We start from the raw sequence: 17152 nt of genomic DNA on the forward strand, positions 1-17152 counted from the left end.
GAGGTCTAGAAAGGTAAAAAAGATGAAAGACACAATCCAAGTAGCAGTGAAAGGGGTGGATTCTGGAACGTTAAATTGTGAAATGACCCAGCATCGGTGGGACATCCTGTCAGAGTAACTACTGCAGCAAGATTTCCATGTTATAAGAGACCTCTTTTCCAAAATGGACCCCTTTGCCTCCGTGCAGATTCTTGAAAATTGTAAATATTGGACAAGACTTTTTTTTTTTTTTTTACTGTAATTAGCAATAAAGCTTAAATTGACACATGGAAAAATGGCCCATGAAATTAAATTTTTACACAGGTGAATGACCTATATGAGAGCTGATCCTTAGAGCATTTTGGTTTTTGAATCATTGATTAGTCTTCACATTTGCAAAGCTTGGGGAGTTTTCCCATCCACCTCTACACCTTTGGAGCCAACAGAACTCTTAGCGCTACCGCTTATTTGCTGTACAGTCTTGGGCAAGTTACCTACCCTCTCTGAGTTCGGGTTTCCACCTCTGTGTTAAAGGGGACAGTGATATTTTTGTCCAGGAAAGGCAGTTTGGTGTAGCAGGAAGGCAGTGGCTTTGGATCAGACCGGTATGGACCTGATAGAGTTTCTTAGTCTTTTGGAGTCTTCACTTCCTCCTGTGTAGCGAGAACATCACGCTTCCTCGCGTAGCCCTTGTGACAACCCCCGATGCTGGTGAGCAGTTACCCCTTTCACAGTTGAGGAGAGGAGATGGGACTGGCCAGGGCTGCACACTCCTGAGCTGCAGCTCCGCACTGAGCCCGCCCTCCTGGCCCTCGCTCACCTGCTGCCTCTGGATTTGCAAGGCAGGAGGGGGCGCCACTTAACCAGGGAGACTTCACCTTCGGGGCAGGTTCATCCTCTGATGTAATCCTCACACGGACCAGAGGCGGACGTGGTTGTCCCTGTCTGCAGGTGAGGAACCTGAGGCTGACATGACGGTGAGCCCTGTGGCAGATGCGAAGCGAGGCAGGTCCCAGCACCGGGTCCTCTGGGTCCTGTAGAGGAACTCATTGTCCCCAAACCCTTTAAACTTTTGGAACCAGCTCTTAATCCAGCTAGTGAGAGTTAGAACCAGGGACACAGCCCCCAGAAGCCTGTCTCCCCAGGGTGCTCATACTGCCCTGCATTATAGAGTCTGGGGTGTCTGCATTTCAGAAAAGTTAGGTTACCCTCTTGGAATCTCGCGACAGGCCCCAGATTTCCGCTGAAAAGAGGGGTGGCCGACCGAAAGGGCAGCAGGTTTCAAATGATGGGTGTGCTTTCTGCTGGTGCTAATTAGGTAAAAGGGGGAGGTGAGGAACTGGAAAGAGAAAAGGGAGAGAGAGCGTGGACAGGTGAGCAGCAGGGCTGCTGCAGGAGAGCTGCAGAAAGCTGAGGCCTTGGCACGCACTTCCTGTCCTCGAGGGGCATGGAGCGTCCCAGGCCATCCTGTCAGTTCCGGCTGGCTTGTGGGGACCACACCAGCTCCTAGCAGGCAAGGATTATCATCTGTATTTTTTACTTCTGTGTCCCTGGTGCCTAGAGCGATGCCAGGCACCTAGTAAGTATTCAGGAAACATCTGATGGCATGCGCTGCACACCAAGAATCCTCCCTGGTTAAATTAAGCATGTCAGTCATGGTGACCCAGGGCTTGTCCTCCCAAGAGCCTCCAGGGTCTCCAGTCACCTCTGAGTCACAAACAACCTGGCCAGTGGACTCAAACGCTTTCCCCGCTTTGATCAATTCCCTCTCTGCATTTGTATTTTAGGATAAAATTACCCCTCACGGTGGAAGAGATTGCCAACTTCGGGGAGGGCAACAGGGAGCTGTTTGTGAGGTCCAGTACCTATAGCCTCATCCCCATCACTGTGGCCGAGGCAGGCCTCACCATCAGCTGGGTCTTCTCCTCCGACCCCAAGAGTATCTCCTTCAGCGTGGTCTTCCGGGAGGCTGAGGACACGCCTCTGGATCAGTGTAAGGTAAGGCCATCTCCCCGCCAGCAGGATCCCCGGGCAGACCTTACCTGGAATGTTCTGAAAGGGACACAGAGAGAAACCAGATGGGAAAACCCACTGGGTTGCATCACACAGAGCAGGCAATGCACCTGGACTTGTCCAGCCTGGGGAAGGAAAGACCTGAGACTTAGGAGAGCTGTCTTCTAATGTCTGAAGGCCCGCTCCTGGGTCAGCTTCAGACTGACGTTCAGATAGGTCAGTAGGTGAAACTGAAAGGAATAGAGATGTGTGACTCAGTTTAAGGATTATTTTTTTAAGCTCTTTATTGGAATGTAATTGCTTTACACTGTTGTGCCAGTTTCTGCTGTACAACAAAGTCAGTCAGCTGTATTTATACATATATCCCCATATCCCCTCCCTCCCGCAACTCCCTCCTACCCTCCTTATCCCAGCCCTCTAAGTCATCACCCATCATCGAGTTGATCTCCCTGCGTTATGCAGCAGCTTCCCACTAGCTATCTATTTTACATTTGGTAGTGTATATATGTCAGTGCTATTCTCTCACTTCGCCCCAGCTTCCCCTTTGCCCCCCCCTCCCCTCCCCATGTCCTCCAGTCCATTCTCTACATCTGCATCTTTATTCTTGTCCTGTCATTGGGCTCATCAGTACCATTTTTTTAGATTCCATATATATGAGTTAGCATACGGTATTTGTTTTTCTCTTTCTGGCTTCCTTCACTCTGTATGACAGACTCTAGGTCCATCCACCTCACTACAGATGACTCGATTTCATTCCTTTTTGTGGCTGAGTAATATTCCATTGTATATATGTGCCACATCTTCTTTATCCATTCATCTGTTGATGGGCATTTAGGTTGCTTCCATGTCCTGGCTATTGTAAATAGTGCTGCAGTGAATATTGTGGTACATGTTTCTTTTTGGGTTATGGTTTTCTCAGGGTGTATGCCCAAGAGTGGGATTGCTGGGTCATATGGTAGTTCTATTATTAGTTTTTTAAGGAACCGCCATACTGTTTTCCATAGCGGCTGTACCAATTTACATTCCCACTGACAGTGCAGGAGGGTCCGCTTTTCTCTGCACCCTTTCCAGCATTTATTGTTTCTAGATTTTCTTTTTAATTTATTTATTTTATTTAATTGGCTGCATTGTGTCTTTGTTGCTGCACACGGGCTTTCTCTAATTGTGGCAAGCAGGGGCTACTGTTTGCTGCAGTGCACAGGCTTCTCATTGCTGTGGCTTTTCTTATTGTGGAGCATCGGCTCTAGGCGCACAGACTTCAGTAGTTGCAGCACGTGGGCTCAGTAGTTGTGGCGCACGGGCTTAGTTGCTCCACGGCATGTGGGATCTTCCTGGACCAGGGATTGAACCCATGTCCCCTGCATTGGTAGGTGGATTCTTAACGACTGCACCACCTGAGGAGTCCCTGTTTCTAGATTTTTTGATGATGGCCATTCTGACTGGTGTGAGGTGATACCTCATTGTGGCTTTGACTTGCATTTCTCTAATGATTAGTGATGTTGAGCATCTTTTCATGTGTTTGTTAGCCATCTGCATGTCTTCTTCGGAGAAATGTCTATTTAGGTCATCCTATTTTGGGGGTTTTTTGGGGGGGGGGGCGGTTGTTTTGTTTTGTTTTGTTTTCAGAAATTTTAATCAATGCATTTATTGCAATCAAAACAAATTTTTTTTAAGAACAAATGGTGGATTATAAATGGCCATAGTAGTAAGTATTGAAATTTCATATTTTTGTATTTATCAAACCCAATACAAATATTTATGTTCATCAATTATATAGGAAAACAGTATAATGAATCTAATTGAAATACTCAGACACATCTTTAGCAGTGAAGGTCTTGTCAGATTTGAACATGTTTATCATGTGCGTTTATACATTCCAGGTCTCTAATGTAACCTCATTGAGAATCCACCCACTCTAGGGTATGAATCAGTCTGGATGACAGAGGGGTATTTAAGCACATAAGTATGTCAATATACTTTTTACAAATATTTTAATGTGTTTCATTATTAGGAATTGTATTGTTTTTATATTGCTATGTAACAAATTACCATAAACTTAGCAGTTTAAAACAACACCTATAAAAGGTCACAGTTTTCTAGGTCTGAAGTCCATTCTATGAGTTCATGTAGCCTATGACTACATTTTCTGCTCAGGATAGTGCAAGGTTGAAGTTCAGGTCTTAGCTGGGCTGAGCTCTCATCAGGAGGCTTTGGGGTAAAATCTAGTTCCAGGAGCATTCTTGTTAAAATAATTCCATTTCTTGGGCTGTAAGACTGAGGTTCCTGCTGCCTTGGTGACTGTCTGCCAGCAGCTGTTCTCTGCTTCAAGAGGGCATTTTCAGGTCCTTTTTCTTGTGACCCAGTAGCCAGTTCACACATGGATGTTTGCTTTCTTCCAGCCCAGTGTGACTTTCTATTTTTTAACCACCTGGAGAAAAGTTCCTATTTTATGAGATTAGGATATACCTGGATAATCTCCCTAGTTTAAGGTCAACTGTACCATATAACATAACCTAATCTAAGACCCAGGTGTTATAAAGGGCATGTGCATCATGAGGAGGGGAACCTTGGGGGTCTTAGAATTCTTCATAACACAGGAATATTCACAACTAAATTATGTTATAATATAGTGATGCCTACAAATCTTATTAAAGTGAGTGTATTTCTTTGTCTTTTTGTCAAAAGGCTCCCAAATGAAATATAAATCAGTTTCTAAATATAATTAATTCATTCCCTTTCAGTTTTGCAATAAACTATCACTTTGCACCATCTTCACAACCTAGAATAGTTTTCTTGCCTTTTTCTAAATTTCTGATGTTTAATATAGCTTAATGGGGAAATTCAGATTATAAGCATAGAATCATGCGTCAAGTAAGAGTGCAAGAGTTTTTTGGTAGAGTGGACATTCCTTCAATATGTATGGTTGATGGATTTTTAGTGCCTTATGTCTAATGACATCAGTTTTATTTACTTGGAGGTGTTTTAGCTGCCAATAGTTATTTGCTTTGCTCTGTTATATAACATTGTAGGAGAATTTCTACATACATGATTCATTACTATGCTACTGTACATGTTAAATTTTGTAATCTGGAATGGCTCTGAGAATGGAGTGTGAGCTGTGAGCCCTTTGTCTCTTTAAGCTATCAAGTTTGAGAGTATAGAAAACATAAAAATATTGAGTGCTTGGGGATTTTTAAAGAAATTAATAAAGGATAGATATTCCCATAGAAAGGCAAATGGTAGGTGTGAAAGAGCCCATATCCTGGAATCAACAGACCTGACTTTTAGTCTTAGATCCACTACTAACTGAGAGATTGGGAAAGATATTTTATGTCTTTGAATAACTTCCTTCCTGTGAAATGGCAATGAAAATAACTCATTGCCTTTTTTTTTTAACTCTTTATTGGAATATAATTGCTTTACACTGTTGTGCCAATTTTTAAGGTACACCAAAGTGAATCAGCTGTATTTATACATATATCCCCATATCCCCTCCCTCCTGCAACTCCCTCCTACCCTTCCTATCCCAGCCCTCTAAGTCATCACCCATCATTGAGTTGATCTCCCTGTGTTATGCAGCAGCTTCCCACTAGCTATCTATTTTACATTTGGTAGTGTATATATGTCAGTGCTACTCTCTCACTTCGCCCCAGCTTCCCCTTTGCCCCCCCCCCCCCGCCCCATGACCTCAAGTCTGTTCTCTACATCTACATCTTTATTGTTGTCCTGTCATTGGGTTCATCAGTACCATTTTTTTAGATTCCATATATATGAGTTAGCATACGGTATTTGTTTTTCTCTTTCTGGCTTCCTTCACTCTGTATGATAGACTCTAGGTCCATCCACCTCACTACAAATGACTCAATTTCATTCCTTTTTATGGCTGAGTAATATTCCGTTGTATATATGTTCCACATCTTCTTTATCCATTCATCTGTTGATGGGCATTTAGGTTGCTTCCATGTCCTGGCTATTGTAAATATTGCTGCAATGAATATTGTGGTACATGTTTCTTTTTGGATTATGGTTTTCTCAGGGTATATATGCCCAAGAGTGGGATTGCTGGGTCATATGGTAGTTCTATTATTAGTTTTTTAAGGAACCTCCATACTGTTTTCCATAGTGGCTGTACCAGTTTACATTCCCACTGACAGTGCAGGAGGGTCCGCTTTTCTCTGCACCCTTTCCAGCATTTATTGTTTCTAGATTTTTTGATGATGGCCATTCTGACCCGTGTGAGGTAATACCTCATTGTGGCTTTGACTTGCATTTCTCTAATGATTAGTGATGTTGAGCATCTTTTCATGTGTTTGTTAGCCATATGCATGTCTTCTTTGGAGAAATGTCTAATTTAGGTCTTGCGCCCATTTGTGGATTGGGTTATTTGCTTTTTTAGTATTAAGCTGCATGAACTGCTTGTATATTTTGGAGGTTAATCCTTTGTCCGTTGCTTCATTGGCAAATATTTTCTCCCGTTCTGAGGGTTGCCTTCTAGTCTTGTTTATGGTTTCTTTTGCTGTGCAAATGCTTTTAAGTTTAGGTCCCATTTGTTTGTTTTTGTTTTTATTTCCATTATTCTAGGAGGTGGGTCGGAAAGGATCTTGCTTTGATGGATGTCATAGAGTGTTCTGCCTATGTTTTCCTCTAAGAGTTTTATAATGTCTGGCCTTGCATTTAGCTCTTTAATCCATTTGGAGTTTATTTTTGTGTATGGTGTTAGCAAGTGTTCTAATTTCATTCTTTTACATGTTGCTGTCCAATTTTCCCAGCACCACTTATTGAAGAGGCTGTCTTTTTTCCATTGTATATTCTTGCCTCCTTTGTCAAAGATAAGCTGTGCATATGTATATGTGCATGCGTTTATCTCTGGGCTCTCTATTCTGTTCCATTGATCTTCCTTTCTATTTTTGTGCCAGTACCATACTGTCTTGATCACTGCAGCCTTGTAGTGTAGTTTGAAGTCAGGGAGCCTGATTCCACCAGTTCCGTCTTTCCTTCTCAAGATTGCTTTGGCTTTTTGGGGTCTTTTGCATTTCCATACAAATCGTAAAATTTCTTGTTGTAGTTCTATGAAAAATACCATTGGTGATTTGATAGGGATTGCCTTGAATCTGTAAATTGCTTTGGGTAGGATAGTCATTTTCACAATGTTGTCTTCCAATCCAGGAACATGGTATTTCCCTCCAGCTATTTGTGTTGTCTTTGATTTCTTTCTTCAGTGTCTTATAGTTTTCTGCATACAGGTCTTTCGCCTCCTTCGGCAGGTTTATTCCTAGGTATTTTATTCTTTTTGTTACAATGGTAAATGGGAGCATTTCCTTAATTTCTCTTCCTGCTTTTTCATTGTTAGCGTATAGGAATGCAAGAGATTTCTGCACATTAATTTTGTATCCTGCTACTGTATTACTAAATTCATCGATTAGTGCTAGCAGTTTTCTGGTAGAGTCTTTAGGGTTTTCTATGTATAATATCATGTCATCTGCAAAGAGTGACAGTTTTACTTCTTTTCCAATTTGGATTCCTTTTATTTCATTTTCTTCTCTGATTGCTGTGGCTAAAACTTCCAAAACTATGTTGAATAACAATGGTGAGAGTGGACACCCTTGTCTTGTTCCTGTTCTTAGAGGGAATGCTTTCAGTTTTTCACCATTTAGAATGATGTTGGCTTTTGGTTTCTCATATATGGCTTTTATTATGTAGAGGTAATTTCCTTATATGCCCATTTTCTGGAGAGCTTTTATCGTAAATGGATGTTGAATTTTGTCAAAAGCTTTTTTGGCATCTATTGAGATGATCATATAGTTTTTATCCTTCAATTTGTTGATATAATGTATCACATGGATTGATTTGCATATATTGAAGAATCCTTGCCTCCCAGGGATAAACCCCACTTGATCATGGTGTATGACTTTTTTAATGTGCTGTTGGATTCTGGTAGCTAGTATTTTGTTGAGGATTTTTGCATCTGTATTCATCAGTGATATTGGCCTGTAATTTTTTGTGTGTGTGACATCTTTGCCTGGTTTTGGTATCAGAGTGATGGTGGCCTTGTAGAATGAGTTTGGGAGTGTTCCTCCTTCTGCTATATTATAGAAGAGTTTGAGAAGAATAGGTGTTAGCTCTTCTCTAAATGTTTGATAGAATTCGCCTGTGAAGCCATCTGGCCCTGAGCTTTTGTTTGTTGGAAGATTTTTAATCACAGTCTCAATTTCCGTATTTGTTATTGGTCTGTTCATATATTCTATTTCTTCCTAGTTCAGTCCTGAAAGATTGTATTTTTCTAAGAATGTATCCATTTCTTCCAGGTTATCCAATTTATTGGCATATAGTTGCTTGTAGTAGTCTCTCATGATCTTTTGTACTTCTGTGGTGTCAGTTGTTACTTCTCCTTTTTCATTTCTAATTCTGTTGATTCGTGTCTTCTCCATTTTTTTCCTGATGAGTCTGGCTAATGGTTTATCAATTTTGTTTATCATCTCAAAGAACTAGCTTTTAGTTTCACTGATCTTTGCTATTGTTTCCTTCCTTTCTTTTTAGTTTATTTCTGATCTGATCTTTATGATTTCTTTCCTTCTGCTCACTTTGGAGTTTCTTTGTTCTTCTTTCTCTAATTGTCTTAGGTGTAAAGTTAGGTTGTTTATTCAATATTTTTCTTGTTTCTTAAGGTAGGACTGTATTGCTATAAACTTCCCTCTTAGAACTCCTTTTGCTGCGTCCCATAGGTTTTGGGTTGTTGTGTTTTCATTGTCATTTGTTTCTAGATATTTTTTGATTTCATCTGATTTCTTTAGTGATTTCTTGGTTGTTTAATAGCCTATTGTTTAGCCTCCATGTGTTTGTATTTTTTACAGTTTTTTTCCTGTAATTGATATCTAGTCTCATGGCATTGTGGTCAGAGAGGAAGATGCTTGATATGATTTCAATTTTCTTGAATTTACTGAGACTTGATTTGTGACCCAAGATGTGATCTATCCTGGAAAATGTTCCATGTGCACTTCAGAAGAAAGTGTATTCTGTAGTTTTTGGATGGACTGTCCTATAAATATCAATTAAGTTGAGATGATCTAATGTGTCATTTAAAGCTTGTGTGTCCTTATTTATTTTCTGTTAGATGATCTGTGCATTGATGTAAGTGGTGTGTTAAAGTCTCCTACTATTATTGTGTTCCTGTCGATGTCCCCTTTTATGGCTGTTAGCATTTGCCTTATGTATTGAGGTGCTCTTATGTTGGGGGCATAGATATTTACAATTGTTATATGTTCTTCTTGGATGGATCCCTTGATCATTATGTAGTGTCCTTCCTTGTCTCTTTTAATAGTCTTTACTTTAAAGTCTAATTTGTCTGACATGAGTATTGCTACTCCAGCTTTCTTTTGACTTCCATTTGCATGGAATATCTTTTTCCATCCCTTTACTTTCAGTCTATATATGTCCCTTGGTCTGAAGTGGGTTTCTTGTAGGCAGCATATAGAAGGGTCTTGTTTTTGTATCCATTCAGCTAGTCTGTATCTTTTGGTTTGAGCATTTAATCCATTTACATTTAAGGTGATTATTGACATGTGTGTTCCTATTACCATTTTCTTAATTGTTTTGGGTTGTTTTTGTAGGTGTTTTCCTTCTCTTGTTTCCTACTTAGAAAAGTTCCTTAAGCAATTGTTGTAAGGCTGGTTTAGTGGTGCTGAATTCTCTTAACTTTTGCTTGTTTGTAAAGCTTTTGATTTCTCCGTCACATCTGAATGAGATTCTTGCTGAGTAGAGTATTCTTGGCTGTAGGTTTTTCTCTTTCAGGACTTTCAGTATATCCTGCCATTCCCTTCTGGCCTGCAGAGTTTCTGCAGAAAGATCAGCTGTTATCCTTATGGGTTTTCCCTTATATGTTATTTGTTACTTTTCTCTTGCTGTATTTAATATTTTTTCTTTGTGTTTAGTTTTTGTTAGTTTGATTAATACGTGCCTTGGTGTATTTCTCCTTGAGTTTATTCTGTATGGGACTCTCTGCGCTTCTTGGACTTGATTAATTATTTCCTTTCACATGTTGGGGAAGTTTTCCACTATAACCTCTTCAAATATTTTCTCAGACCATTTCTTTTTTTCTTCTTCTTCTGGGATGCCTATGATTCGAATGCTGGTGCACTTAATGTTGTCACCAAGGTCTCCGAGACTGTCTTCCATTCTTTTTATTCTTTTTTCTCTTTCCTACCCTGCGGCAGTTATTTCCCCCATTCTGTCTTCCAACTCACTTATTCCTTCTTCTGCTTCAGTTATTCTGCTGTTTATACCATCTAGAGTATTTTTAATTTCAGTTATTGTGTTGTCCATTACTGTTTGTTTGCTCTTTAGTTCTTCTGAGTCCTTATTAACTGTTTCTTATATTTTCTGTATTTTGTTATCAGGATTTTGGATCATCTTTACTGTCATTACTCTGAATTCTTTTTCAGGCATTTTTCCTATTTCCTCTTCATTTATTTGGTCTTGTGGGTTTTTTTCCTGCTCCTTTGCCTGCATGGTGTTTCTTTGTTTTCTCATTTTGTCTAATTCATAGGATTTGCTGTCTCCTTTCCCTATGCTGCCTAGGAGTAATTCCTCTTGTTTCTGCCCTCGGCCCCCTGTGGTGAGATTTGTCCAGTGTGTTGAGTAGGCTCCCTGGTGCGGGGCAGGGGGTGGGGGGGGGTCTGGTGTCTGCTTTCCAGTGTGTGGCTCTGTGTGTTTTCTCTCTGATGAGCAGGGCCATATCAGGAGGTGTGTTTTAGGGTATCTGTGAGGTTAATATGGCTTTAGGTACTCAGTGTGCTGATGGGTGGGTTTGTGTTCCTGTCTTGTTTGTAGTTTGGTGTGACATGTCCAGCACTGGCAGTTGCAGGCAGTCGGACGAAGCCTAATCTCAGACTCTGATACAGAACTCTGTGAGAGTTCTCTGTAGTTAATCTTCCGTGCATCTGAGGACTCCCTAGTAGTCTAGCATCCTGGCTTCAGTGCTCCCTCCCCAGAGCCTTCTACTTGACTTCTGATGGAGTAATCCAAACTTCAGAGGTTGCTTGTCCTGGCAATAAAGGGGTTTAAAGAAGACTGTCCAAGCCCCAGGCTAACGGCAGAGTATTGAGTCAAACAAATACTGAGTCAGGGAAACATATACATGTATAAGACACACACATACTGAATCTAATAGAACATAAGGCACTAGAAAGACCTGACAGAAGAACCCCAGTATGGTATCAGACAATCAAAGAGAAAACCAACAGAAATTCAAAACCAAAACAGAAAAAAACAAAAACAAAAAACAAAAACAAACAAAAATCAACAACACACACCCACAAACACAAATCCAGGGAGATATTGAAAGCTAGGATCAAATATAATAAATGGCAAGAGTACCACCAGATAGACTGAAGATTCTCAGAACGAAATCAGACAACTATACTTAGAACTAAGATAAAGACAGAACTTAATAATAAATACCAAAGCAGTGTATCATTTGGAGAATAAAGCAAGGAAACAGAGTAGACCGATAATATTGCTTATAAGTATATTAAGATAAAATAAACTAAAAAAGGATAGAAGACAGGGCAACAGAAGAGCATAGTGTGACTGGAAATATGAAAAGAAAAAGAAAGAAATAGAAATGTATAAAAGATAGAGATGAAAAGAAGATAGGAGAGATACAGTCAGCACTACAGAAAACTTAGCTAGAAATAGAAATATATAAAAAGGCTAAAAATAAAAATAGAATAAAAAAATACGATAAAAAAAGTTATAAAATGCGTAGATCCCTTAGGACTAAGATCGTAATTAATAAAAAAATAAAAAAACTAGAACTGACCCCAGAATGGACCAGATCAATAGAATTAATACTAATATTTCTGTTTCCATGGGGTCTCAGCTGTAAGTGTCTTTCTACCCACTGTGGGCTTTTTATATTATTCTTTGACCAGCAGAGCTTTCTTTATTGTTTGTCTGTAAGCACTGGTGTGTGGGAAGAGAGAGGGTACAATAGTGGCTCCTTCCCCTGGGAGTGAGTGAGCAGTGGCGCCCTGCCTGGGTCACAGCGGCTCGGGCAGCTCAGGCCGAGAGAGTGACTCCACCTGCGGCTCCTCCCCCCTGCTAAGACTCTGCCAGGGCACCCTGCCTGGGTCACGGCAGCTCAGTAGGCCATGGCAGTGCCTGTTGCAGAGGGACGCCAGCGGCTCAGGTGTAAACAGAATGTCTCCAGAGCTGGGCCACTCTGCTGGCTTTTGGCTCTTGACTGCAGTCACTGTAGGCCAGCCCCACCGGGAGGCCTTTGTTATCCCTGAGTGCGTTATCTAGGACCACAGGGGTCTTTCCTTTGTCCATAGCAGGTGCTGAGAGAGAGACTACACCCACGGCTCCTCTCTCCTGCTTGTGAGTCAGCAGTATCAAGCCGCTGCCGTGGCCACCCAGCTTTCCGTGGTAGGCATTCTTTGCTGCGAATTTCTTCCCTTCTGTCCTCTCAGTCCATCTCCCCACTGCCAACAATGTTTCTCACCCTGAGCCAGCTCTCTGGTTCCCACGTTCCAGCTCCCAGACCCCCTGTTCAGCTGTGAATCGACGTCTCGGTCCGGACATGCTGAGCCGTGGTGCGGACCCTCTGTGTGTTTCTCACTCTTTCCCATCTGCCACAGCTCAGCCGTTTCACCCTCTTTGAACAGTCCCAAATGCCTCCATTCTGACCCAGGGAAATTCCCCATTGGAGAAGGGGCTTCCCCATCAAATAAGGGATGTTTCCCCGATATTTGGCAATCTCCCCTCTGTTTCAGATCCCCCCGCCCTAGGGTGTGGGACCCATCCCTTTCCTTTCTTCTCCTCGGGATCTTTGCAGTCCTTTCTGGTGTCCGAGGTCATTTGCTGGTGTTCAGCTGGTTCTCTGTGGGAATTATTGCGTCTTTTGGTGTATTCCTGATGCACCTGTGGAGAGGGATGCATTCCGCGTCCTTCTGCTTCACCGCCATCTTTCTTCCCCTCTGTTGGAAGACTTTTAATCACAGTCTCAATTTCAGTACTTGTGATTGATCTGTGCATAATTTCTGTTTCTTCCTGGTTCAGTCAAGGATTATGTTTTAACAGAGCCGTGCAGAGCAAGCGTGAGTCATCATGGGGGTCCGTGACCAAGATCTCTGCTTCTGGTTACAGCGTGTTCAGCATCTCACCTCAGAAAGCGCAGTAGAGACTCATAGCCATTGTGTCACTTGGGTGGCTGGGCTAGAAATCTTGGTGGCAGATACCAGTTCAGAAACTCCTAAGACATTCTAAGCATGGGACGTTGACAGTGGCCGGGATCATGGTTCTCAACTTTGATGCACATTAGAAACATGTGGGAAGCTTTTTGAAACACACTTCTGAGTCTGTACCCCAGACCACTAAATCAGAATCTCTAAGTTGGATCCAGGCATCCCTAGGTGATCCCAGTGGGCAGCTAAGGTTGAGGGCCACTGGTCTAGATCAACGGGAAGAAGTCAGAGTAGAAAGGATGGAGTGGGATGCAGAACACAGGACAGTGAACAGGTCTCCGTGGGGGCTGAATCACTGTGGGCCAAGGAAGGGGGAGGGTCTGAATTCCACTCCTGAATCTCTGCAGGGAGGGTGCCAAGGGATGACGGAGGGAGAGCTGGTTTGGGTGGGAACACGAGTTCCATTCAAATCACTGTGAGTGGAAGAATGATGAGGACAGTCATATAGGTTGGATTGGAGCTCAGGGTGGATCCTAGGCTTTTAATACAAAATCTGCATTTTCTAAGAATGAAGCTAGAGAGGAGCAATTTGAAGTCATGTGAAACAAGCCTTCTGTGAAGTCTCTGTGATTGCATCCACTAGTCACTCATGCTTGTGGTCCTCTGGGTATCCTAAGAGGCTCACGTCGAGGGCTGGGGAAGGCCCAGAGCCCCAGGAGGGCCATGCTCAGGAGCACTGGGCACACAGATCACTGCTCCAGCATCCACATGGGAGAATGTGTGTCCTTCTGGGTTTGCTCTCCTTCCATCCCTGTCCTGGTGGTACCTGCTCCTTATAGAGATTGTGTTGTCATTTCTGTCCTCTTCAAATTCACTCCTTAAATTTAATTCTAGCCCCGCTGAGTTGGCCTTGATTATTGGCGTCTCATGCTCGTTCTTATTTAAAAACTGCTCTGCCCCTCTGTTTCTTTTGGGGACTCACAGCTGCGCCACCTGCGTAGCCTTGGAGCCCTTCCTTCCTGAGCAGTTCTGAACGTCCACCTGCGAGGTCCTGGGCTTGTGGTCAGAGAGTGGATTCAGGCTCAGCCCTGCCACCTGGACACATGTCTCAGTCTGAGGCAGGTCTCAGTCCTAGGTGGCCGATGAGGAAACTCAGATGCAGAGCGGCCTGCCTGGGCGCTTCTCAGCTCTGCACTAACAAACAGCTGCACCACCCAGAACTCACCACCAGCACCTTCACTATTCACCTCGTGTTCCCAAGGCCCACGGAGTGCCTAGCACTGCATCTGCCCAGATTAGACACTGGTGGGTGTTTGTGCAAGGAGAGAGGGAGGTGACTAAATCCGGTGTCCACACCTCTCCCCTTGCTCAGTCCTTCACTCCCCTAATTCTCATGGCCCTGGGAGACCTGTGTGGTTCCTCCCAAGAATCAGGCGTTCAGGGACCCGCAGGAGCCATCCTCATCTCTGGCTCCCTTGTTGCCTGGAGGGTATAGCTACCATTGTCTTTCCCACAGTGGACACCAGGGGGCAGAAGGAGCCCTTCTGCAGGGTGAGTGAGAGGTGCTCAAGGTGCTTCTCTGCCGTCACAGGCCAACTGTCACCAGCCAGCTGTGGGGGCGGCTGTTATGTCTGCCTGAGGTGCCTGGACAGACATCAGCCTGGGGAACCTATGTCCAGGCTCACATCTTTAGCATCTATCCTGGGGACTCCCCGTGTGATGCCCTGACCAGCCTGGACCTCATAGGGAACAATGGGACGTAGTGCCAATTGCAACACTTAGGTTTTGTGATTATGGACGTTCAGACATGAGGAACTATGCTGTGTACTTGTACTCTCTTCACAACCATTTACTGAACTTCTGCTGTATGCTGGGCTCTGTAGGGCCCACTGGGGATAAAGAGAGAAGGAACAACATGGGATCTGCCCTTGAGGAGCTCATGATGTGATCAGAGAGAGACCCTTAATAGGAAACAACTATGGGGAAAAAAAAGAAAGAAAGAAAGAAACAGCTGTGATTCCAGGTGGTGACTGTCTTGATGGGGTGGCACTGTGGGGGTGGGGCACCTAGGAAGGGTGCCTAACCCCACCTGGGGAGCAGTGATCAGGGCAGGAGACTCCTGGGCCAAACCAAGAGAGGCTGTTGGGAGGGGATTGGTTGGGGGGCATGGGTTAGAGGAGAAGCATCCAGGCAGAGGGAACAGCACGGCAGGCCAGTCCCTTCTCCAGGGGCACGTCAGACACTCCCCATGCAGGACCACCCTCTCTCTAGAGGGACCTCCTCCATCAAGGCCATGCCTCAACACTGAGATTAGAGATTGTGAATTTGGGAAGCACCTGAAGAAAGAAGCAGTAAATCAAGGACTTGAGGCTACTCATGTGTAGACCGCCAGCCTGAAGCGTGGGACAAATCAGGGAACAAGACCTAGGCCCTGCCTCTCTCTTTGGCCAGAGAAGCTCAGAGGCCTGCCTGGCACTACTGAGAGTCAGGGGAGGAACACAGGACTGGGAGCAAGGACCCTTGACTTTGTTTTTTGTTTTTTGGGTTTTTTTATTCTTATAATTTTATTTTTTTTATTTATTTTTTAATTGGAATATAATTGCTTTACACTCTTGTACCAGTTTTTGAGGTACACCAAAGTCAGTCAGCTGTATTTATACACATATCCCCATATTCCCTCCCTCCCTCGACTCCCCCCCACCCTCCCTGTCCCGGCCCTCTAAGGCATCATCCATCATCGAGTTGATCTCCCTTTGTTACACAGCAACTTCCCATTGGCTATCTGTTTTACAGTTCGTAGTATATATATGTCTGTGCTACTCTCTCTCTTCATCCCAGCTTCCCCCTCACCCCCTGCCCCCCACCCCAACCTCGTGTCCATTCTCTGCATCTGCATCCTTATTCTTGTCTTGTCACTGGGTTCATCCGTACCATTTTTTTTTTTTTAGATTCCACATATATGAGTTAGCATACAATATTTGTTTTTCTCTTCCTGGCTTACTGACTTTGTATTTTTTAAACAGCTTTATTGAGATATAATTTACACACTGTATAATTCACCCATTTAAAATGTGCAATTCACTGTTATTTTAGTTTTATTCACAGAGTTGTGTAACCATCACCACTATCTAATTTTAGATCATTTTCATCATCCCCCAAAACAAAAAGAAACCGTGTGCCACCAGCAGTCACTTCCCAACCTCCACCCTGCAACCACCAACCCACCTTCTGTCCGTGTGGATTTCCTGTTCTGGACATTTCATGTTAATAGAATCATGCAATATATGGCCTTTTGTGACCGGTTTTTCCATTTAACATAGAACCCTGGCTCTGTACCAGTGCCCCAGGCCACTAGAGTCCCTCGAGAGAGCAATAAAACCAACTTGGACTGTTTTGCAGACATATGACATAAATCAGGTCTTGGCCACCCAAGCACTGGAGGCTGATGGGAGACACCCCCAGAGCTCACACAGCAGGGACCTGTCTCACTCAGGTTTACACAAGACCCCAGTCATCTCCCGTCACCTCTGCTGTCTGGGCTTTGACACCAGAGCCATTGTTAATCGCCCCTAGACGTTTTGATTGATTAATTTAAAATAACAGTGAGAAAATCTTACAGATTTTGACTTTGGTAGAAAAAACAGCAGCTGGAATGAACAAAAGGTCTATAGAGTAGACTGTTTTAAGGAAATGAAGAGTATTATCTTACACATGTCCTCTTCAGAGGATCTGCCTTAACAAGCTCTTGGTTTTTGCTTTGTAATCAAAGAAGTGTGTGGGAAGGTTGAGGTGTGGGGCGCGCAGGCGTCCCTGTGTAAACAGCACGCCTTTCTCCCCAGCACTTCCTCCTGTGTATGCTTGCTGAAGTATCTCAGGCCAGGCTCACAATTTTTAGGTTATGGACCATGGGAACAGACCCAGCCACTCAACCTCCCAGGATTCTCAGTCCCCAGGGGAATTAGAATATTATAGAACAT

The 17152-nt window shown here is 43.3% G+C and overlaps 1 protein-coding gene across 2 annotated transcripts in view; it reads left to right on the plus strand.

Annotated features, from left to right (window-relative positions):
* FYCO1 (FYVE and coiled-coil domain autophagy adaptor 1) overlaps positions 1 to 17152 on the plus strand; it is a 79874-nt gene that overhangs the window by 57802 nt on the left and 4920 nt on the right. For both annotated transcript variants that reach the window (XM_057704435.1, XM_057704438.1), the window contains exon 16: positions 1767 to 1977. In XM_057704435.1, the coding sequence (XP_057560418.1) occupies positions 1767 to 1977 (211 nt within the window). The remainder of the gene's footprint in view (positions 1 to 1766; positions 1978 to 17152) is intronic.

Source organism: Hippopotamus amphibius, chromosome 13, assembly GCF_030028045.1.
Source record: "Hippopotamus amphibius kiboko isolate mHipAmp2 chromosome 13, mHipAmp2.hap2, whole genome shotgun sequence".
Taxonomy (NCBI): Eukaryota; Metazoa; Chordata; class Mammalia; order Artiodactyla; family Hippopotamidae; genus Hippopotamus; species Hippopotamus amphibius.